The sequence below is a fragment of the Lepus europaeus genome, chromosome 2, assembly GCF_033115175.1.
Source record: "Lepus europaeus isolate LE1 chromosome 2, mLepTim1.pri, whole genome shotgun sequence".
Lineage (NCBI taxonomy): Eukaryota > Metazoa > Chordata > Mammalia > Lagomorpha > Leporidae > Lepus > Lepus europaeus.
Window position 1 is genome coordinate 129551431 of NC_084828.1, and position 25203 is coordinate 129576633.

Below are 25203 nucleotides of genomic sequence, written 5' to 3' on the forward strand. Positions count from 1 at the left end.
GACAGCCTTAAGAAGTCAATCTTTTCGTTGGAACCAGAACTCACTTCAAATGTAGAAGAAATGCAAACAACCAATGAACCCTATCATATGCTTTCTTAGTCATATTACATCCTTATTTTACCCAGAGTACAAATAATGACACAGAAAGAAAGGAGAAGATAGTGCAAACCATAGATTCTCTTACTTTCAATCCTCCCCTAATCATCGATAAGATGGAGGTAGAGAGTGTTGGTAGAATGTGTGCTTATCAATAGTGAAATAGCAATTTTATATGCATTTCCAATATCTTCTGGTAAGAACAAAATACATATGCATATATAAGCCGCAAAAAAAATCAGTGATTCTGCTTATGTGTTAAATGTGCATATTTGCATTCAAAACTAGCATAGCATAACATAAATATGAACTTCAAAATTCATGCTAATAAATTAAAATTTTAAATTTCTTTTCCTAGATGGCAATTATGTCACTTATATTTATAAGTTGAGAATCATTAAGGAAAAAGCTTCATGTATTTATACCTTTAACAACAACTTTTCTAGCTTTTTGAAGAAATGGTCCTGCATTTTCATTTGACCCTGATCCCAGAAGTTATTTAGCCAGCTCCCTATTACATGAGTTTGAAGGCCACCTTCAGGGCCAGGTTATAAAGGGCTTTACACGTCCTGTTCCAGACTTGCTTACCAGAGGTAACCTTCTATGCAATAATGGGTCTGTGCAAACCATGTTGAAAATCCTTTCCATGGATTTGGTAAGAGACTGTGAGGATAGGAGTAAAGCAGTAGGAATGGAGAAGAGAATATTTGTGAGATATTCAAAGTTAGAATGATTGGTGCTTTTTGGATAAGACACAGATTCTAAGAGAAAACGTTAATACATGATGATTTCCAAGAAAACGTTAATACATGATGATTTCCTAGAATTCATTTAAAATTTTTGGAGGTCAGGAACTTCAATTTAAAAAGTGTCCTCTGTGTGTGTGTGTGTGTGTGCTTTCATTGTGAAACACTGCTATAGGCATCTCATGAACGTGATGTTGCTCTTCATCTATAACATGCCAGTGATGTTCTTGATCACCTTGTTATCTGTACTTACTATCCCATGATTCACAGCATCACTGGTTGCCACTCCCTGTTGACCTCTTTGAATTAGATGCTGTTGTTTCACCCCCAGACTGTTCTTCATCTCTGCGCACCAACAGGTTCTAGCCCTGCCCTGTGGGAGTTATGTAATATGGATGTTGTTGCAACATGCTGAAAAGTTCTGCTCTATGACTTTAATTCTTGCTCAAAGAGGTCCATAGTACTCAGTGGATCCATTGTCTTTAACATTGTCTCTCAAAGCAGTAGCTTTCATGAACACCTCTGTCATTTATTTAGCCTGCTCCAGAAAACCTGAAGAATACTAAATATGACCTCATGTCCCAGATGGCTTTGAGATCACCAGAGCACAACTCGGGCTGAATGTCCTATTCAAGAGTCATATTCCATTCCCTCACCATTCACCTCACCATCCTTGGATTTTCTTCACTTCATCTGTGGTCAGTGGTTTAGTATGCAGTATTCATTGTTCTTGGAGTCTTACCCTCTCCATGTACCGCTATGGAATGATGACTGTATGTAGAATATCCATCAAGCATTTGACTTAGTGAGAAATCTTATCTAATTCATCTATTCTTTTTTTCTCTACCATGGGCTACCATGAATGAATGAATACCATACCGATGAGAGAAGGATTTTCGCTTTATCCCAGAAGACACACTCAGTCTGTGCTGAGTGCTATAGGACTTCCACCTAGGGCTTTCCAGGGTGCTCAGTATTGCAAAACTACTGCCTCACTGACTCCATCTTCTCTACCTTGTGGATTTATCCGTTCTATTCCTGCTCCCTACTTTAGCTATGAAATTTCAAATCCCCCTATGTACCTCTGAAGTAAGACACTAAAACAGTTTTAGAATCAGAAGCAGGCTCATGGTGATATGATATCCAATTCCAATACCCAATCCACCAAGAGGAAAGAGGCAAAAGGCTGTATCACTCAATGTTTGAAAATATAAGCTTTGGGGTTGTTCACATGTAAGTGTGAGCCCTGATTTTTTACAACATATTAATTTATGGTACTTAGCAAGTTACCTCACCTTTTAAAATCTCAGTTTCCTGATCTCTATAGAGGAGACAATTTTCACCAATGCTATATATATATTTTTGTGTGTAGTGAAAAGGAGATTATGCTAATAAACAAGAGTTCTAAAACTATAGTAAGTGCTCAATAAATATTAATTATATTTAAGATCGTCAAGGAGGGCTATAAAAATAGTTATCTGCTATGAACATATTCATGTTTTAAGTGGAGTATGATGTGATCTGGCAGAAGAAAAGAAATAGCAAATATCAAATTTAAACCAAGAAAAAATATTTTAAGACACCAGTTCTATAAGATACTAAATCATAGCAAAGGTTAAAAAGTAGCATAGGGGTATTAGTGCATTAATAATTTTAGGAGAACAAACTACATGCACATACATGGATAAGAGATATTCTTTCTGTTAAGTAAAACTTTATCAAATTTTTAAAACAGAAAGGTTTGTAAGCTTAAAGGCAATAGAAGAAATAACATGATTACCAAACTCTATAAACTTGAATTTTCTAAAATTCAAATTAAATTTAAATTTAAAGAAAAGAAAGAGAAAACTCAAAATCAAATAAATAATACAGACTCAAAAAATATAGAAAATGTTAGTATCTTTGGTTAGCAAATGATAATTGCTAATTACCAAAAAAAATTAGAAAACAAATTAACAAATGCCATGCATTATGAGTCAACTGAAAAAGAAATCAAATCCCTTATATGTATTATTGCCAGTAAAAATATTCTATTTTGGCGGCAATGAAAAAAATATACATTAATATCATAGGTAAAAATGTTCCTTTATCTGTGTATCAAAAAATAAGATCATTATGATTATGGCTATATGAGAATATGGAATGAAGTAGACTCTGATTTACATTTTTCGTGCCTAAGCTAATCTCTTACAGTTGTTTGGCAAAAATATGTATTCTAGCCTTAGTCATTAAGATTTTCCACCTCTGAGAATGTATCTGAAGGGATTAAGCCTGAATATGGAAAAAGTGACATATCTCAAGAATTTCTCTGCACTATAATTCACAATAAAATTTGTTAACAATGAGTTATGTGCTTATTTAAAACTTGGTTATATGTCTTTTGAATGTCTGCCTCTCCCTCTTTTGTTTTTCTTTCGGAAAAACCACTTCCTGCTCTGGAGGTTTGCTGATAACTTAGTATATTCTTCACAAACCCTCTATTTGTATAATGAGGGTCCCATCAAACAGAGCATTAAGATAAATAACTCCAGAGAAGGCTTTGAGCTTTTATAAGTTCATATGGGTTGGTATATTTGGAATTTATGTTATTAATTATAATTAAGCAATAATTTCATAATGGAAGGGGAAGTTGTCTTAAAATGGGAAGTGACTAGTCTATAGAGAGAGATGCCATACACTACTGATGCTATTGGAGTCAACTTCAAAAACTAAAAAGCAAAAGTAAAGTATGTAGATTTCCTTCATACAGACATATGCTCCAAGAAAAACTAGATATATGCATCCAATCCCCTCCTTTGCCCTCTGCACTGGCAAGTTCTCTCAGAATTGCTTCCTCCTTGTGTTGAGAACTTTCTCTGGGCTACCTCCCTGCTTGTGGATTTGTTGATACCAAAGATGTTCTCAACAGGGACAGGGGAGATTTTAAGCCATTGTCAGAACGCATTGGCTTTATTTGCATGAAGATTCATAGCAGGGTGGCTCTGAGATGATGAAAAGAAAAACGCAGGCTTATTTTCCTTGTTTTGCATACTAAATGTGATGTCAAGAGATCACTATCATTCATTTTGTTTTATTTTTATTTAAAGTTGTAAAAACAACTTAATGAACTTTTGAGACCATACTCACTTTGTAAGTAGAGGTCAGTCTGCACACTGTAATTGTATCTCTCTGCTTAGGCTAATTTTGTTCCATTAAAAAAAGTTCCAAAGGTGAGAACTATGTATTGGCCTGAATCCATTTAAAAACATATTATTTGTTTGGTGAGCTATTTCAATACATACAGAAAGTGTTTTTTAACATGAGACCATTTTTCTCCTTATCACAGTAGTGGTTTTTCTATATAGGTATGACACATGGCCCAAATGTTATCTTGTGATATTCTTCAGGGTCTAAAACATCAATTGCAATGAACGCAATTGCTAGGAAGACCTTACAACTACTTACAGAAAATAATAAGCCCCCAGTCATTTTAATTACTGGTTCCTAAACATTGTAGTATTTTTCTTAAAATTATGAGAATAAATAGCTTTATGGCATTATTTTCAGTGCCCCCTCAATACTTTTAAAGCCGTATCTGTCTAAAGGCAAAATTATGAAAAGAAGGATAGAGAGTTGTTTGGTTAGGAGTGGGTTCTTTTCCATACCACAGGTTAAAGTATAAGACTAATAGAAATATCGTAAATGGAATAAAATGATTCTTTTGTGTTAGAATATGCGATGTGATGTGTGTGTGTGTGTGTGTGTTATAAACATACCAGTTGAGTTGCTTTTGTGGCCAGCACAGCCCCGGAACTATCTCCTGTTAAACAGATTCGGGTGGGATCCACTCCGTATTTCTCAACAATGTTATCCTGTAGAAAGAACTTGACCACAGAAACCACATCTTCAAGGAGAACTGGGAATTGATATTGAGGAGCTAATCTGAAGCTTCAGGAGAAAAAAGAAAGAAAGAAAGCAACAAAGCATGTGTGATTAAACTTAGGCTATGAATCTAAATTAATCAATAGATCTGTAGATCAAAACTGGTTGTACTTCGAATCTTTAATTTCAACAACTAAATCTGGGCTTACTACTAACTTGTGTTTTAAAGTAAGAAGTGATTACTGGCATAACAGTTGTAAAATGTATGTTCTACAGGGATATGAGAAAGGATATATGTATGGAAGATATTCAGCACAAGAACAACTAGTAATAAAGCTGTTCAGCAGTGTTCATCTAGTTCTTAATGTGGTGGTGGGTGACTCAGAAATTTCAGAACCATTGATAGCAATGCAGAGGATATTTTAGAAGCAAAAAATCCAAGAGTAAACTATTTGTCAGTGTCTTACACTACAAATTACACATTACAAATTTATGAAAATCAAAAATCTGTGAAACAGTATATTCTATTTCATTTCATAAGTACTTATGTAAACATTTGATTTAAAAAACTCATGGAGGCCGGCGCCGTGGCTTAACAGGCTAATCCTCCACCTTGCGGCGCCGGCACACCGGGTTCTAGTCCCGGTCTGGGCGCCGGATTCTGTCCTGGTTGCCCCTCTTCCAGGACAGCTCTCTGCTATGGCCCAGGAAGGCAGTGGAGGATGGCCCAAGTCCTTGGGCCCTGCACCCGCATGGGAGACCAGGAGAAGCACCCGGCTCCTGGCTTTGGATCAGCGAGATGCACCGGCTGCAGCAGCCATTGGAGGGTGAACCAACGGCAAAAAGGAAGACCTTTCTCTCTGTCTCTCTCTCACTGTCCACTCTGCCTGTTAAAAAAATAAATAAAAAAGTAAATAAAAAAAACTCATGGAATTAAAATAAGTATGACAAGGAGATTTTTCTTAATTATTGCATGTTCATTTGTAAAATAAATTATCACAGTATATATATCCATATATATGTACTACTTCAGAAAGTTTGTGGAAAATTAGATTAAAAGTATAAAACTATTTGAGTGTAAAATTTTAAAGGAAAAAATTTCAATCATATGGAAAATATGTATTATGAAATGCCTGTGTCAAAAACATTTTGCACCAAAATAAATTCATACTTTTAATTCCATTTGTTCCACAATATTTTTGAAGTACCCTTATGTGTATATATATATACACACATGGGCATAGATACACATATACATTATCTTCTATTATAGAAACACACTCCTATTTGATTGTCTTTTTAACTATCTATAGTAGCAATCACAATATCCATAAGAATTAGAGAATTATAAATATCCCAGTACTAATTACTTAATATTGGTCAGATAGCTCTTTGAAACCTCATTACATTGTAATTTGTATCTAAAATATAAAATATTACATAATCTAAACCCAGTAACATAAAATTTTAATTATTACTTTAAATGTTCTTCAGGATAAATAACAACAAATATATTAAGTAATAGAAATTTTAGATCAAGTACAACATACATCATCATTTTAAAAATGATGAAGTGTGATTGGCATTGTGGTTCAGCAGGTTAAGTCAGTTCCTGCAATGCCAGCATCCCATATGGGCACTGGTTTGTGCCATGGCTGCTCCACTTCTGATCTAGCATCCTAACGCCTGGGGAAGCAGCAAAAAATGGTCCAAGTGCCTGGGCCCCTGCACCCACATGGGAGACTCACATGGCATTCTAGCCTGGCTTCAGCCTGGCCCTGCCCCAAGTAAATAAATAAATCTTTTAAAAAAAATAATGAAGTGATATCCTGGATTAAAATAATAAAAGGAATGTTAGGCTATCTTTTAATTAAAACTTTTAATTAAAACTCTGGTTAATATAAAACAGTCATAATGACCAGGGCAGCATTGATTATATTTGTATGTTTTATATGACCCTCATCATACTGCTCTTCAGCCAAGTCGTGCCACAACATTGTCTCCTCAGCATCAGGTCTCTGAGCACATTTCTGCTGAAAATGGTGGTTTAAAGGTCCAGAATACACTCAAATTAGTCAGAAAGTCCTGGAAATTTACAATTCTCTCTGGCATATTCTTAGAAATTTGGACAAAAAGCATAATGTATTAAAATCTCTTGCTCTGAGAATAACTTGACATGATCAGATATTTCAACTTTTGTCACCTGATGTTCCTCCAACCAAAGAGGTCTGTACAATTTATCCTTTTATTCCCAGTTCAACCTAAACCCAATATCCCAAGTGTTTAATGGTAAGCTTCCCATTTCTAGATATGTTACCTGGGGGATTAAATTAGTTCCCTAGAACCTGAGCATTATGTTCTTATAGATTATCTGAGCTGTGTTGCCAACAACGTTCACTCTCTTGTATCCTTCAGGGGCCTCCAAAGATATTAAAGACAGACTTGACCACTTGAAGGAAACATATAATGCTAATAAAAATATTAATAGGAACTACAAAAGCCTAGGGTCAAGTCGTTTTTGATTTGCTTTGGAAATCAAATGTGTTGAGAGGATAAGGATTGTAGTATTAATAAATATATTTATATATTTTTCTCTTACTCCACTCCAACGACAACAGCATCAAGTTTGTTGGCTGTCCGTCTACTCAGGGAGTCATAAGGTGTCTGTTCTGAAAATAAATAAATAAATAAATAAACATAAAAGTAAACTGTATAAATAAAGAGCATTGGAAAAGCACTCACACTCATAAAATCTGATAGAAACATGGATTTGATTAATTGCCACATGCAGGGAGTTCCGACAGAGCAACAAAACCTTACTGATCTTCCACCTACTATATCATTCCTCACCAGTCAGAGAAAACACATGTGATTGGTACCGATGAGTGATTTAGTTTGCCATGCCCTGTTGAAGCATTTGCTTGGGGTCAAAACATTCCTTCCAGGTTCACTGTGCTGCACACTTTGAAAGGGCACCAGTCACCACAGATGGCCCAGATATGTCATGCTGTGCTCCTTTCCCACGCTGGTCATATCAGCGGGAGGCTGTAGTTGTGTAGCACTGCTAGAAACTAAGCGGGGTAAATAGCTAATCAAGGATAACCCATTAGCAAGAGCTATGGACTCATTCTCCAAGATTTTATTAGTAATAGATACAATATTTAGACCCTCCCTTTTTTAAATGTGTACTTAAAACAAAAGCAGTATAAAGATAAACGGGATTGGGTAAAATTTGTGATAAAACCCATTAGTAATCAATGTCAAAATTTCTTTCATTCAATGTATTTTTATTCATTCATTCAATTGGCTCTAGGTAAGCATTCAGTCTGTGAAAGGCTGTCTGTCCCATACCAATGATTTAAAGATAAGGATATGATGGCTGCTATCATATGGGGAAGGACAGTGTAGAGAAATATATCTAAAGGTCAACACTCATGAAAATACATGGAGATGTCAAGGAAATATGTGCAGTTAATTGAGATTAAAATTTAGAGAGCAGAAGGAGCTGAAAGTTGGATAACACAGGAAAATAGGTCTCTGAACTTGCATGCTACACTAAGTATTTCTTTGTCTAGTAGTGGATAATACTTAAAATATACAAAAAGATTATAAATAGAGTCATATATGCAAATTATAAAGCAGAAATCAGTAATCAAGCTACGTAGATGAGGACATGGTAGTAAATGAGCAAAGAATAAACAATGGAAAGGAATATAAATTATCAATAATTGTCTTTACCATGGATGGAAAGGGGAAGATGTGAAGAAGGTAAGATGACAATAAAAGGACTTTAGTTGTAGAAACTACAGGGCAATGTGTAATTGATCATTGTGGCCAATTACTGACAGAACACAAGCTGAGGAGCATTTTCTTTACTTATTTTTTGGAGTTTTTATTGTTGTTATTCCTTTATCTTCTGAAGCTATTCGAAGGTAGAGATGATTGTGTTTGCTAACCTTTAGAATATGTTAGGCTTAACCTCATTTTATTGATTTTTAGCTAGAGATTGTGTTAAACTGGGATCATCTATGATTCTTCCAGGTGTACTGGGTTTTTCAACAGCTGTATATGTTGCTCTGATGTTAAGGAATATTGTTATATCAGGAAACACGGAGCCAAAATTTAATAGCATGAATGTGGGGAGTAGGGTATTGAGGGCAAAATAAAAGAACATGTAGGGTTCGAAAAACTGAAGAAGGAACTACTGGGGAACACAAGCATTTATAAAGTGTAAAGAGAGAAACTGTTTTACAGTGTTTGTTTTATTTCAACAAGAGAGGTAAATGAAGAGGGGGAAAGGAGACACAAGAAAGTTCAAAGAAACTTGTTTGACAGAAACCAAAGGAACCAGCAGTTCCAGCAAAAATAGAGTAGAATGGCTGTCCTCAAATTACACAACTTGAAAAAATTAATCAAGTAACATGTCTGTAGATAGAACAAAAGAGAAATATTGATAAAATCAAATAATGAAAAAGGAGGAAATTTGATCTCCAGCAAAATAGAGATTAAAATATTCTTTCCTAAGGCTTAAGTAGAAAGAATAAAGGATAGGATACATAAGGTACTAATGATATTTAAGATGTATGTGATGGATAGGGGCAGAGAGCAGGAGAGTGGTGTGAAAAAGTGCATAATTTATGGACACACGTACTCGGTAACTGATGTGGAAGGAGGAGATAGGCTTGGAGAGAGTGCTGAAAGCTGAGTAATTACATTGAGGGAGCTGGGAGGAAGCATCTACCTCTGAGACAGTATCTTTCAGCCACATTGAGAGTATGATGAATGCCTCATCAGTAGTGCAATGTTAAATCTGAGGTCCTACCAATAAGCCTGGGCTTGACCATTGATTTCAGCACTTGCTAGCTGTAGGACTTGAATAAAATTACTTCATCTCCCTTATCTGTTTCCTCACCTACAAAATTGTGGCAATAATATCATCCTGAGTAGGTGTTTACCTGGCAAATGAAAGTTGGCCACCCAATTGATTGCAGAAGCATTTTTGCTTGCTTGGAAATGTTATAGAGCATAGAACCAAAATTCTGAATATAATGATCAAGCTAAGGGTTCTTTGAAGAAATGCATCAAATCACTTGCTTCTTATATCTTCTAAGTACCTAATATGATATCCTTTGAAATCTATGTTGTGTAATGACTGTAATATTCACCAACAGTCAGGGCCAGTGCTGTAGCTTAGCAGGTGAAACTGCCACCAGCAGTGCATCCTGTATGGGCACCAGTTCGAGTCCCAGCTGCTCCACTTCTGATCCAGCCCTCTGCTATGGCCTGGGAAAGCAGTAGAAGATGCACCCATATGGGAAGAACTGGAGGAAGCTCCTGGCTCCTGACTTCGGATTGGTGCTGTTGTGGCCATTGCAGCTAATTGGGGAGTGAACCAGCAGATGGAAGACTTCTCTCTCTCTCTGCCTCTCCTTCTCACTCTGTGTAACTCTGACATTCAAATAAATCTTTAAAAAAAAATTCACCAACAGTCTAAAAAATAGTGTATGAATGGAGTGTGTGTGTGTAAGTGAGCTACTCCACTGCACCTCTTGGAATTATCTCCACATATTAGATGGGAACACAGACTTCAAGAAAGAATCCAATTTTCCAATTTTTTGGTCTTTTCATTTGAGATCAAAATTATGCATTAAATTCTAAGCCTCAGCATTATTGTTGTATTCCAATCCACAACTTGAACATATGTTTGCTCCTTGGTGACTAAAAATTATAGCATTTCCGATCTAACATTAAAACTTCTTGCTCACTGAACCTGAAGTATGATCCTGTAGTGATTTCAAACTTGTTTCAGGTTTACTGTTTGAACCTTCCATTCCATGCCATCAATCTAAGTTTATTTAAAATCAAATATTTTACAGATGTTTTAAAACAATATACTATGTGTGCCAAGTTATATATGAAGAAATATCTATGAACTGTGATTGATATAGTCTACCGTATCAGTAGTATATATCCATATACTCAAAAATAAATGCTATATCAATAAATTTTTCACTAATGTTAAATACATGCATTTGATACATTGTAATATGAATATTGAAACATGTGTAAAACAAATACACATATCCATAGTTAATAAAATATACTTACTGCAACTTCCTAAGACAAAGGCACCACCATGAAGAAAAATTACAGCTGGTCTCTGTCTTTCTGATTTCCTCTTTGGTAAGTACAAACGTACTGGGATGTCACCAAACGCTGTGTCTGTCACTGTAACATTTTCATCTGAAATTGGTTTTGTATAATCCAGTGACAATAACATTAACAATAATTCTTCGTATTTCATGACACCTATAGTTTCAAATAACAGGGCCTATCAAAACAGAACAAAAGTTAAAGTTTAGAACCTTATGACTTTTAGTAACATCAAATGCACATAAAGTTGTAGTGATAAAGGAAAATTAAATAATAGAATACTGTTGCAGAAGTCTAATTGCACATCCTAAATCAAGCATTATTGTTTCTTAGGAAATCTGAAGGATGCAGCATTTCAGAACTAGAGCATTAATTCACTGCTAGTGAATTTCATGTTAGTTGAGTTATAAACTTTTATGTAAAAATTATTTTAGAAATAACAGACTTTATACTTCCTTGTATGCATATTCTCATAATTTTATTTTTGGTCATTCAATTTAATTTAAAATGTATAAAGAACCTAGAAAAACTATATATTAATAAATTAAGTTTCCATTTTTAGCTACAAATAGGCCCTTTTTCTTTTCCTTAAAAATGAAGAATTTTTTAAAATTTTATACTATTGAAATAAAGCACTCTTTAGCATTTTTGATGTTTTCAAAATTGTCTCTGTATAGTTCACATGGAAAGAATCCTGAAACAGAACATTACAGAGCACTGAAGATTATGCATGTCTGAGGATGCTAAGATTTTACAAGATATGACAACTCATTTAACCCAGCTACTTTAATGATAATGACGGAAGTCCATTTTAATAACCAAAGTTAGTAGTTAGCAAAGCAAGGTATAAACTGTTTTTCTAGCACAGTGCTGTACATCTTCTCTTCTATATAATTAATTGATAAATTGTGTTTATTTAAAAAAAATTCTGTGATAAATGAGGGGTCAGTGTTGTGGAGCAGTAACTATGGTGCCATTTACAATGGCAGCATCCAGCATTGGAGTGTGATTTGAGTCCCACCTGCTCTGTGTCCACTCCAGCTTCCTGATAACATGACTGGGAAGGCAGTGAAGGATTGCCCGAGTGCTTGGGCCCCTGTCATCCACAAGGGAGACTCAGCTGTTGGTTTTGGCCTGGCCCAGGCCTAGCTCTTACAGACATTTAGGGGAGTAAAACAGTGAAAGAAAGATTCTCTCTTTCTCTGTCTTCTCTCTCATCTTTATCTGTCTCTATCTCTTTGTCTTTCTCTGACACTGCCTTTCAAGTGAATAAACCTTTAAAATATTAGAAATTAAAGAAAAAAGAGATTACTAAGAGAAAACAGTGGAACAGGAGTTCTGTGATAGAAAGAACTTGATTTTGACCTTGAAAAATGACAGATTAATGAGGAATAAATCTACAATATGTGACATATGTTTTATGGTGTCACACCATCTCAAAACTGTGTACTGACATATGGCTACTTTAAAGTTGCTTTGATACCATTAAGCTTTCAATCTGATACACATACATACAAGGATTTGTAAAACAGATATCACATGTGATTCCTAAGGCATACTGTCTTTATAGTTTTGAAGTAGACAAGGTCTGAGAGATAATATTTAAAATGTTGGGGCTGGCACTGTGGCATAGCAGGTTAACACCCTGGCCTGAAGCACTGGCATCCCATATGGGCAATGGTTTGAGAACTGGCTGCCCCTCTTCTGATCCAGTTCTCTGCTATGGCCTAGGAAAGCAGTAGAAGATGGTCCAAGTCCTTGTATCCATGTAGAAGATCTGGAAGAAGCTCCTGGCTACTGGCTCCTGGTTTCAGATTGGTGCAGCTCTGGCCATTGTGGCCAGTTGGGGAGTGAACCATTGGATGGAAGACCTCTCTCTCTCTCTCAAATAAATCTTTAAAATGCTGTGTTTTAGACACTTTTTACCTTTAAAAGCCAAATAGACATAAATACTTCTTTTGGCAATAGTATACTAATTGACTTTAGAGAACTGCCATCTTTCTATTAGTTGAAGCCTTTGATGGACCATTTGATTGAGATGAGAAGTAAGCCCAAGGAAAACTTTGTTCTCCTTGCAAAGTAAATCTTAAGCAGAGATAGAAGGAATGGGAACAGTTAGAGATTAATTTTCACCACAGTTGCACCTTGCATACGCAATGCTTTATTGTTATTTATTGCTAGCACCAACTTCTTTAGTGCTGCTGACTAGAAACTAAACTGTAACTATCTTTTTTTAAATTTTATGTGCTTCCCAAATGTTATCAAAAACTTCCCAATCTCATCATCACTAATGTTATTATCAAAGTCATTATTTTCATTTCCTTAAATTAGTTAGGATAATTTCACTTTTCTTGCTTATTGTAAAGACAAAAAGCAAAAATCCAAACTCTACTTGTTACCTGCAAGCAGGCTGACAATATTTTGACTCATGGAAGGTGACTTAGTGGTGGACTGAGAGTGTCTATTCTGCACATCACCTGTAATGAAAGATTGCCACTCCCAAAATGGTAATATGGTTAATCTGAGATATTGGTGTTCATAGGTCAAATGGCATAAGAAAATTTTATCATTGAAAATGACTTACTTTCTTTTTTTAAAAAAAGGTTATTTATTTATTTATTTTAAAGTCAGAGTTACACAGAGAGAGGAGAGGCAGAGAGAGAGAGAGAGATGGGGGTGGAGAGAGAGAGGGGTCTTCCATCCTCTGGTTCACTTCCCTATTGGCCTCAACAGCTGGAGCTGCACCGATTTGAAGACAGGAGCCAGGAGCCTCCTTCAGGTCTTTCCAGGCAGGTGCAGGGACCCAAGGACTTGAACCATCTTTTTTTTTTTTTTTTTTTTTTTTTTTTTTGACAGGCAGAGTGGACAGTGAGAGAGAGAGAGAGAGAGAGACAGAGAGAAAGGTCTTCCTTTGCCGTTGGTTCACCCTCCAATGGCCGCTGTGGCCGGCGCACCACGCTGATCCCAAGGCAGGAGCCAGGTGCTTCTCCTGGTCTCCCATGGGGTTCAGGGCCCAAGCACTTGGGCCATCCTCTACTGCACTCCCTGGCCACAGCAGAGAGCTGGCCTGGAAGAGGGGCAACCGGGACAGAATCCAGCACCCCGACCGGGACTAGAACCCGGTGTGCCGGCACCGCAAGGTGGAGGATTAGCCTGTTGAGCCATGGCGCTGGCCTTGGGCCATCTTCTACTGCTTTCCCAGGCCATAGCAGAGAGCTATATCAGAAGTGGAGCAGCTGAGACTCAAATCAGTACCCATATGGGATGCCAGCACTGCAGGTGGCAGCTTTACCCACTATGCCACAACACTGCTCCCTGCCCTACTTTCTAAGTAATATGCCTGATTTGAAACATTCTTCCTTCCATTATGTACTTTACAAAATAACAATCGAATTTCATCAAACATCTCTTCCATTTGTAGGAATGTAGAAAATTAGATGTGTGTGTGGGTGCTAAAAAATCGCTTGACCCAATTCCCTGATCTTAAATACACAACGAGACCTAAGTTGTGAAATGTTATACCTAAGGTCAAAGAAAGAAAAAGCTTACAGAGCTTCAGGCAGTGCCTGAGCAATTCCTGGTAATCTTCTTATACGTGGTTCATTGAATTGTCTCTGAGACCAAACTCTGTCACTCATCCATCCAGGAACCTTTAGGAGTTGCAAGAATCTCCTTAATGTGCTATCTTTGACTTTCCTAAACATATTCCCATTACTTTATAACACAGATCTTTTCTTCTACTTAGGAATATTTTTTTTTATTTTTCTGTTGTATGGTGCTTATTTTTACCTGCTTTTTTTAATAAATATTCTTCCACTGCTTGGGTGCTTTTTTTCTAGAAACAGCAAATGTTCACATGATCTGCCTGAGGCAGATATTTTGCAGATACATCTAAATGTTGTTGTTTTTTTAATCCATGTGGATGGCGGACATTTCCATCTCCCCTTCTCTTTTGGCTTGAAACTTATTCTTGAAATTCGCATAACAGATATAGTTTTTTTTCATGTGTGAGGAGTGGGTTTTATCAAATATTTGGAAATTTAAACATTGAAGGGAAAAAGTTTAAAACTTTACCAATGTAGTCCTTAGTCAAAATGCTTGCAAATAAATTCATTGTCTAGAAAGCTTTGTGAACAATTCTTCACAGTTCAGTGAGCTACAAGTCTAGGAAAGTAGCCAAGGAAATGAAGATACAGTGAAAAGACACAGTCCATAAGGAAAATGAGTCTTCCTTGATAGAAAATAGGGAGATGAATGATTCATTTGCCTTTTATTCAGATGATTTTTAGCAGTTTTAAGCTCTCAGCAAAACCGAGAGAAAGGTACAGAGATTTCTCATAAATGTCTTCCCCAGCATGTGCATACCCTCCTTTGTGATCGACACCCCTGCCAGAGTGGTACATTTGTCACAGTGGATGTGCGCTAGAGGCCTATGGCTTTTAATTAAGCTTGTTTCTAACTGACATAATTAAAGTTGTGGTAAAAGCCTTCCAAAGGCCAGAAGGAAAAAAAAGGAGGAATCTTTCAGGGGAATGAAATGTGGTTGTTATCTGCTTGCCTATGAATGCTATAACTGTGGTTACCATCTGCTTCTATGTAACCATTTCAGGTTCTGCTTGCTAGTACACTGCATTGATGGTATCGCTTGCCAGATAGCTTACAGGTCAGCATGTGTGTGGAAAAAAGCACCATCAGTAACTATGTGGGCATGGGGAGTATTGTATAAATTCCTATGGCCACCATGTAATATTAGAATATCCAATCACCCCGTATGCATGTAGCCATATACGGGAGACAAAGAGACTAAAATCATATACAAGGAAATACCTCTCTGTTCAAAGCTCAAGCTTTTGGATAAGAAATTCCACCTGGGTCTCACGTCAGCAGAATAAAAAACTACTTCTTGTTAAAAGGCCTTGGTGTCTTGTCTTTGTACACGAATCCTGCTACAGATGCACCTACGCTGACACATCACTATTGCCCTGAGTCATAGTTTACATTAAGTTCACTCTTTATGTTGTACATTGTGTGGGTTTGGACAAATATGTGATGACACAGGTCCACCATAAGACTTTCATACAGAGTATTTCCATTTCTTTAAAAGTCCTAGGTGATTCACCTACTTTTCTTGTCCACCCTTCCCAACCCTTGACAATCATTCTTTTTATTTTCTCTCTAGTTTTCCCTTTTCCAGAGGGGATCAGACAATATGTAGCCTGGTCCAAATCAACTTTTCTCTTAGTAATATGAGTTTACAGTTCCTGTCTTTATATGACTTGATAGCACACTTCTAATGCTGAATATTACACTGTTACATACACTTTATTTACCCATTCAACCTCTGAAGGACATCTTCATTGACTAATAGTGATCTAAACATCTGGGTGCTGAGTTGTATGGTAAGAGTGGGGTTACTTTTGCAACAAGTGGCCAAAGTGCCTATGCCATTTTATGTTCCCACCAGGAGTGAATGAGCATTGCTCTTGCTGTACATCTTCATCTTTGATATTATCAGTGTTCTGTATTTTTGCCTTCCTAATACCTATATGGTTGTATCTCATTGGGTTTATTTTTGAAATTTTCTGATGACACACTAGAGAAATTCAAAACGTCACAGAAAATTGAATTAAATGTCATTGATATCAGGCAAAAGAATTTGAAATCCATATATAGCTTTTTCATAATATACATTTTCTGTGAACATTTTGGTGATCCCTCAAAAGATATAAAGTATCTTTTAGTAGGCTATGTGCCCTCTGTGTAGCTTCTTTATTAAAACATCTCCTGAAATCTTTGGTCTATTTTTAAAATCGGGTTGTTTGCTTTCTTATTGTTATATTTTAAGTATGGTTTGTATATTTAGATAACGAGTCATTTTCAGGTTGAGATTTACAAACATTTTTCTCAGTTTGTGTCCTGTTTTCTCATTCTCTTTTTTGTTATTTTTAAATTTTTACTTAAGCAATACAGATTTCATGTGTTTCATATACAGATTTAGGAACATAGAGATTCTTCCCACCATACCTTCCCTTCCACCTGTGCTTCCACCCTTCCTTCTCCCCTTTTTCCTACTCCCACTCTTAATTTTTACAAAGATCTAGTTATCTAGTTTCAGTTTACTTTATACTTACAAGATTAACCCTACAGTAAGTAAAGAGCTCAACAAACAGTATGAGGAGAAAAGACAGTGTCCCTCAACAGCAGCAACAAGGGCTGTAAACAACTTCTCATTTTCTTGACATTGTCTTTCACAGAGCAGAAGTTTTCAATGAGGTTTTAATGAAATTCAACTTCTCAATTATTTCTCATGGATCATACCTTTGGTGTGTTATCTAAAGTCATTGGCATACCCAAGGTCACCCAGATTTCTCACTTGACAAGTCAATGACCCTATTGATTTTCAACCTGCTTATAGCAGTAGGTCCAATCCTATTATATTTTACTTCCATTTGTCATGTCCTTCTGTAACAGTTATACTTACTATCTGTTAATAGATAACTCAGAAGATGAAGTGAGTGGTAGAGCTCAAGGTTATTTAAGAAATTAAAAGATACTAATTTTATTCTTGGCCGGCGCCGCGGCTCACTAGGCTAACCCTCCGCCTTGCGGCGCCGGCACACCGGGTTCTAGTCCCGGTCGGGGCACCGATCCTGTCCCGGTTGCCCCTCTTCCAGGCCAGCTCTCTGCTGTGGCCAGGGAGTGCAGTGGAGGATGGCTCAAATCCTTGGGCCCTGCACCCCATGGGAGACCAGGATTAGCACTTGGCTCCTGCCATCGGATCAGCGCGGTGCACCGGCCGCAGCGCGCCTACTGCGGCGGCCATTGGAGGGTGAACCAACGGCAAAAGGAAGACCTTTCTGTCTGTCTCTCTCTCACTGTCCACTCTGCCTGTCAAAAATAAAAAAATAAAATAAAATAAAAATAAAAAAAGAAATTAAAAGATATTAATTTTATTCTTTTCTCATTTTATTTATTTGTTTAGTATTTATTAAAGAAGTCTTGAATGTAAGTCCCATAAGTTATTTGCTTTGTTCTCTCAACATCTGTAAGCTCTGAATCAATTTGTCTAAAACCGAATTATTGAAAAATCATCTTACCTAAGATGCCTTGCCAAAGAATATACTCAGGGAATGCAAACATTTTCATATTAACTACAAATCAGTTTGTGCTATGGTTTTCTAGACTATCTTTAATGAATAAAATGCACTTGTCTCATACAAGTATATTTATAAATCTTGATATTTTCTTATTGATTTATTTGTTATCAATTCAAGGATATACACCCAATAGATATATTTGTAAATTGTTGACTCTTATTTTGATGAAAAGGTTAAAATTATACATTCTGGTGTATAACTTTCAGTTAAACTTTCAGTTCTGACCATGATGGAGCAAGCTCATTTAAGACTACTCTTCTATTGATTATGTCTGTCTTCAAACAATACAAATGAAACTGAGTACTCTGAAAAGTAAGGAAGAAGATGAAGAGGTGGAAGAGGAAGAAGGAGTTTTGAGGAGGATAAAGTGGAAAGTCAAAACTTGAATATAGATTCGTAAGAGAGTGTGTGAGTTTCAATTTTTGTCTTTTCTGGCTTTTACTCAAAGCCACTGAGCCCCAGAATGACACACTGAGTGTGAAAGCAAATGTGCCAAGAGAAGCCCTCTATTTCCAGTTATAGCTCTGATTAATGTGTGTCTTATTCCTCACCATGTTTTGACTATTGGGGGAAGGGAGGCTGTGGTCCCCATGTTCATATCCCTTATTTTTCTCTGTTTCTCTCTCTCCATGACCCAAGGCCGGTTCCCTTGGTGGAGCTGTCTGTCCACTGTAGTGAAGGTGCAAACACACAAAAAGTCTTATGTGAAGACTCTCTTGCCAGAGAAACTGTGGAAAGGGATGCTGGTTGTCAAACAATAAAAAAAAAGGATCCAATATTATTTCTTCTTTGCTTTTCTTTCAAAATTTCATCCTGAAAGTGGACCCCTGTATGTAAAAGTACATGGCATTATCATTAACTAAACCCCTAAGCAGAAATATTCTTTCGACCAGAAACACAAGCAAAAGAGGATACTTGGAGCCATAGTGTGTGATGGAAATCCCAGAGGAGAAAGAACTGTGGAAAAGTGTTCCTAAGATCCATAAATGAAAAGACATATGTCCTGGGGTCGCAGCAAATGGAATAGTGTTAAGTAAAATCAATGAAGCATCCCAAAGATTTTGATAACTGAAGCCAGTGTAAGTAGCCAGTCTTTAGCCTAACATCTACGTGGTAGGAGATTAGACAAACACAAACAGCATGGGAAAAGCTTTGAAAATCAAACAAACTTAGAAGTCACTTTTTCCACGGAAGAACAAACAGATCTTTCAGTCTATACTTAACATGACTGATTGCCTCCCAAAACAAAATGAGAACAAAGAGAAATTTAGAAGCCCCTTGGTCTCATACCAAAATATTCAAAATGTCCAGGATATGACATATAAGTATTTAACATAAAAGGAACAAGACAATTGAGACTGTCACCATAAGGAAAGCACAATCAACAAATACAAATCTTGAGATAACCCAGATGTGAAATCAAACATTTAAAGGAACTGCTACAACCACCCTCTGAAAGGTAAAGATGAATTCTCTTGAAGTGAATGGAGTAATAGTTATCCTCAAGAAAGAAATACAAAGTATAAAGGGTAACTGAACGAAAATTTTAGAACTGAAAAAAATTCTATAAAATAAAATAATAATTGGGTAGGCTCGATAGAAAAATAAAGATGGAGGAAAATTTGGTGAACGTGAAGACAGATCAAAATTAACTGTATAATATTAAAACAATTAAATAGAGCATATCCAGGGACCCATGGAACAATATCAAAAGGTTTAATGCTTGTACATTAGAGCCAAAAAGAGGAGAAATATCACCATGGAAAAAATATTTGACAAAGGAATGGCTGAAAATTCCCACAATTTGTTGAGATATAAATAGCTACAGATCCAAGAAGCTTGACAATGAATGCTTAAAGAGGAAAAACTCAGAAATACAAATGGCCAGAAAATACATGAAAAGAAAAAGGAAAGCTGCTCTGTATCAATAGCCATCAGGGAAATAAAAGAAAAACCACACTGTGGTATCAGCTCACTCCAGTGAGAATAGTTGCTATCAAAAAGTCAAAAAATAACAAACATTGGTGAAGATGGGAATAAAAGGAAACCCTCATACTTTATTAGTGAGAATCCAAATTAGTACACCCTCTGTAGAAACCGTGTATGGAGATTCTTCAGACAACTAAACATATATCTGTCATATGACCCAGCTATTCCACTTCAAGGAAAATATTCAAAGAAAAGTGAATATGAAAGAGATACTTGTGCCCTGTGTTTGCTGCAGCACTATTTACAGTAGCAAAGATATCCAAATAACATGAATGTTCATCAGTGGATGACTGGATAAAGAAAATGCGTTATACATACACAATAGAACATCACTCAACCATAAAGAAAATGGAATCCTGACATTTACTACAAAATGGTTGCAACTGGAGATGACTGTGTTAAGTGAAATAAGTCAGACACAGAAAAGCAAACAGACATGTTTTCTCTCTTATGTGGATGTTTGAATATTATTCTTGTTATTTTGGTATATTATTATTTTGCCATATTAATGTCACACTATTTTGGTATATACATATTTACAATTGCTATCTTCATTGAGTTATGTTCTTTTCAAGGTAATATTCCTTTCTTTCCTTCTTTTATGCTTCTTGTCATGAATCTCATATTATGTGATATTATTTTATCCACCTCTACTTCAAAAAATTGTATGTATGTTTATATATATATATATATACATATATATACAAGCAAATAAGACAAAATGTTAAGATCATTAAATCTACATGTGCTCATTGAACTTTTTAAATTTTCTGCATTATTTGAGATGTTTAAAGAGAGAAGGTACATTTTAAAAATAAAACAGAAAAAACAATGCATGGATTTAGATTTTTGCACCAAAATCAATGTTTCATTTTTAAGCTTTTATTCATTTTTTAAAATTTTATTTGAAAAGAAGGGAGGCAGAAGGAAATCTTGCATCTATTGGTTCACTCACCAAATATGCACAATAGCTAGGGTTGAGCCATGCCAAAGCCTAGAACCTAGAACTCAATCCAGGTCTTCTATGTGGGTGGCAGGGACCCAAGGAATTGTACCTTCTGCCTCCCAGGCAGCATATTAGCAACAAGATGAATCTGTAGTAGAATAGCCAGGTCTCAAACCCAGATACTCCAATATAGGATTTAGGCATCCCAAAAGGCAACTTAAACTCAACAAAAAATGCCTGCCCCTAAATTTATTTTTTGTTTTCCATGAGATTTTTGAAGTACTCTTCTGTGTAAATTCAACATACATTATAACTATAATATAAGGGTTAAAGTGTAAAGAAACTGATGTGGTTGAAAATATCTATGTTTTAAATAATGCAGTAGACAAGTCTAAGTAAGTTGTAAAAGTTACTGTGATCACTAGAAAATACAATTTTCAAAAGAACATGATGAAAAATAGATAAGCATATATATAAAAATAAAAATGGAATACTAGTCACATAACCTAAAAGAAGGCAGGAAACTAAGAAGAAGTTAAGAATTAAAACAAAAAATATATAATTTTAGTACCAATTGCAAACAAGTCAAAGACCATATCAAATACAAGACATTGAATAATGAGATGCTTTAAATTAGTCAAACACATAATTATATTGGAGTCTTCAAAATTTTCATGAAAATATATATTATGGAAAAATTATCCATGGATTTCAAAAATTTTTAACCAAAATATATTTACTTCTTAAATCCATTTTCCATGAAATTTTTGAAGCATCCTCACATGGTATCTATAAAAAATTTGTCTTAAATATAATGATATAATTTTAAAATAGCAGGATAAAACAGGTATATAAACTATGTAGTTAGTGTTCCAATACATGGATGTCTCACAGTTTGTCTATACTAATCAGCTGAAGTATATTTAGGTTGGTTTCCACTTTGAGATGAATATGAATAAAGCTTCTGAAACATATACAGGCTCTGTGTAAAGAATAATTCCAATTTATGATGAATAAATACCTAGAACTAGATTTATTGAGTCATATCACAAATGGATATAGCTTATATAACATAATTAACATAAAATTATGGTGGCTAGAAGATCAGAGTAGACCTCCATCTAATTAAAACGGTCGGGGATAAAGACATACATCGCATAATGATTCAGAAAAAACTATTCACCAAGAAGAAAATAAGGAAAAATGAACAAACCTCTAGTAATAGGCATCCTAAATGCATGAAGCAAAACCCATGTAATTGAGGATAAATACATAGTCCAAAATTATACTTGAGAATTCTCACTTGAAAAATTAGAGGGGAAATGATAAAATACATTTTTAAAACTGAACAACTTAATTTTGAAAGTAAAGAATAACTCTTACAATCTGATTTTAAAACTTATCTAAGAAACCATGTTAGTCAATATTACGTAGTACTGCTGAAATGCTAGGTGTAGATAAAGAGAAGGGAATAGAGTCAGGAAAGCCAATACACATATGTTCAGCTCACCATTTCTTTTTTACAAAAACAATTCAATTTTTTTTAAATGAAAATAATAAGGGCGGGCAAGGATGCAGGACAACTTGAACTTAAACATGTTGCTGATGGGAATACAAAGTGGCAAGTCTTTTTGGAAAACTCTCATTTTCTTACAAGGTTTAACAGCTGTTTGCAGTATGACTCAACAAATCTAATTCTAAGCATTTATTCAACATACATTGGAATTTTTGCTCCCACAGAGCCTGTATAGGTTTCCGAAGTTTTATTCATATCCATCCTAAAGTGAAAACCAACCTAAATATCCTTCAATGATTATTACAAAGTGTGATACATCTATATATTGGAACATTAACTACATAGCTTATTCAGTTTTTGATTCTCAACATCATAAATCACTCTCAAAAGGATGTGCTAATTAAAAGAAGCCAGACGAACAAAAGGCCATGGGCAGTATGATCCCATTAATATGATAAGAAAAGGACAAATTGTAAGGACTTACACAGATCAAAGAGTGTGTACAATCCCCTGACTCACCCTGTCTTCTTAAAAATTCTAACTACCTCATTGGTACACAATGAGCTTTCCAGAGAATACATGATATAGGCTATCACAACATACTAAATGCAAAACCAGATATGAGAATCCAGATATCCTCCAAAAAGAAATATTAAAGAAATTTGAAAAAATAGAAAACAATGCCATTATCAAAGTTACTTTTTCCTATTAAAATACATTTCATTTTAGTAAAAATATACAATTTACCTATATTTCTAAAGCAATTAATATTGGTAAATATAACATACATAAAAAGGCTCTTCAGGGTCCTTAATAACTTAATGAATATAAAGAGTTCCCAAGATAAGAAAGTTTGAAAAATCACTTAAAAAGAGAAAGACATTAGAACAGTAAAAGTACTAAATGTACATCAAGTTGTAAAAACAGTTACTATACATGTAAGTTCTAAGAGATATATAAGACTAGGTTACCTCAGAAAGGTCAAATGTAATCATGTTATTTAATTATCCCCCAGATTTTCCTGTTAGATAGTATAATTTTTATCTTTATGACACTACGTGGACTTTAGATAAAGACTCAACAAGAATTTCATCTCTTTCCCTGCTTTGTATAGATTCAAGAAAATATACTGTTAATTAAATTAAACATATAAATCTTATTTGTATGATTTATTCTAAAAGAAAAGCAAAATCTCTTCCAGAGACTGAAAGAAAACGTATATGTACTTGTGGCAATGCCTCTCAGTTCCCTAGATTGGGGGGAGGTGATTACCGTAATTGAAGCCATTTTTATAACAGCATCCGCAACCATTACTTTCCATGGTTCTTCAATGTTTTCTGGTAAGGGAGTATAAATATAATAAGCAAACAGAACACAAGACACTCCAAAGCACAGACTTTTGCACCCCATGATATTCTCCCAACCTCTGTATAGGGATGACTTTAATGTCATCCCATTATATACTGAGTGGTAAATCATAGGACAAAGGTAGATGTGCAGTGATATGACTGTTTTAGCAATGTTGACTTAACATTCAGTTCCAAGGTTAACAGTGACAGTAGTAACCAGTTCTGCAATCACACAGTCTTTTTGAGGCCAAATTCATAGTATTTCCTACCAAGTACACAGAGCTTGCAAACAACTTAAAATGCTAGCAGAAGTCTTCATTTATCCTGCGATACCATCGTTGTCCCAGAACAAGCTACTTTATTAGATCCTTGGAGCATAGAACCACAAAATTTTTCTTATGGTGGTTTTACAGATATTAGTAGGAAGAGGTAAATAGCAAAACAAAACAAAACCTGTCTGGTGACATTTAGTCAGCCTCAAGGATACTGCTTTTGGCATAGCATATTGAGAAAATCAAAATCCACTGTGATTAGCTCAGCTTTAAACAATAGAGGACATTGATATTCTTGTCCACAGCCCAGAATTCACTTATCTAAAGCAGAAATAAATATGTAGTGTTAACCTTACACCAGACTTGAAAATTTTCAAATCCATTTAGATAAACAGGTAAGGAGAGTCCCATGATTACTCTTTCACTGCCTTGAAAGATCTTTCACCCACAGGGGACACAGGGCACTCAAGGGAAAGTCAAGAGGAAATATGATTTCCTGAGATGGGGAGAAAGACTTGGAAATCCTGGGACACAAAACAGCTACAGTTCACAGGACAGAAAGCCATAGTAAAAGTGCTCCTCTGACCCTTCTAAGGTAGCTTTTCTACATTTTTGTAGTTACAGGAGTTGCTTTAGCTTCATCCCTGTGCACTGGGATTTTTACAGAGGCATTCTTTTGTCTGGGAAATTGCTGGTTGTTTTTTCTGTGAGTGGGTCTAAAGGAGAAGACTTGCTATTCTGCCATTTTACTGACCAGGTTTTTCTTTCTGATTATCTAGGATATTTGGATTTTTTTTTGGCATTATGGGTTATTATCTTTTGCTATATGCTGTACATTTTTATTATTATCTTAATAGATTCTGATTTCTACTTAAATCTTTTTCTTTTGGTAGTAATCCTGTTTAGGATTAGCAGATAGGTACTGACCTACTTTTGTAGGCTGTAGTCCCAATGATGATTTAATTATCAGGGATTTTGAACTTCTTGATTAATCTGGTGCCATTTAGGGTCACACTAGCACCTGCAATGAGCAAATGATAAGCTTATCCAAGGGACTAAGCTCTATTAAGGGCAGCTTGTGGCTACCTGAAGCCCAAGGTTTGAAGACATATCTATTG

The 25203-nt window shown here is 35.6% G+C and overlaps 1 protein-coding gene across 1 annotated transcript in view; it reads right to left on the bottom strand.

The window, feature by feature from the left end:
* The window catches only part of LOC133749296 (arylacetamide deacetylase-like 2), a 28663-nt gene extending 4789 nt beyond the window's left edge, over positions 1–23874 (bottom strand). The window contains exons 1-4 of the mRNA XM_062178497.1: positions 23737–23874; positions 10812–11034; positions 7303–7372; positions 4598–4769 (exon numbers count right to left, since the gene is read on the bottom strand). Coding sequence (XP_062034481.1) covers positions 4598–4769; positions 7303–7372; positions 10812–11034; positions 23737–23874 — 603 coding nt within the window. The remainder of the gene's footprint in view (positions 1–4597; positions 4770–7302; positions 7373–10811; positions 11035–23736) is intronic.
* Positions 23875–25203: the final 1329 nt, after the last annotated feature.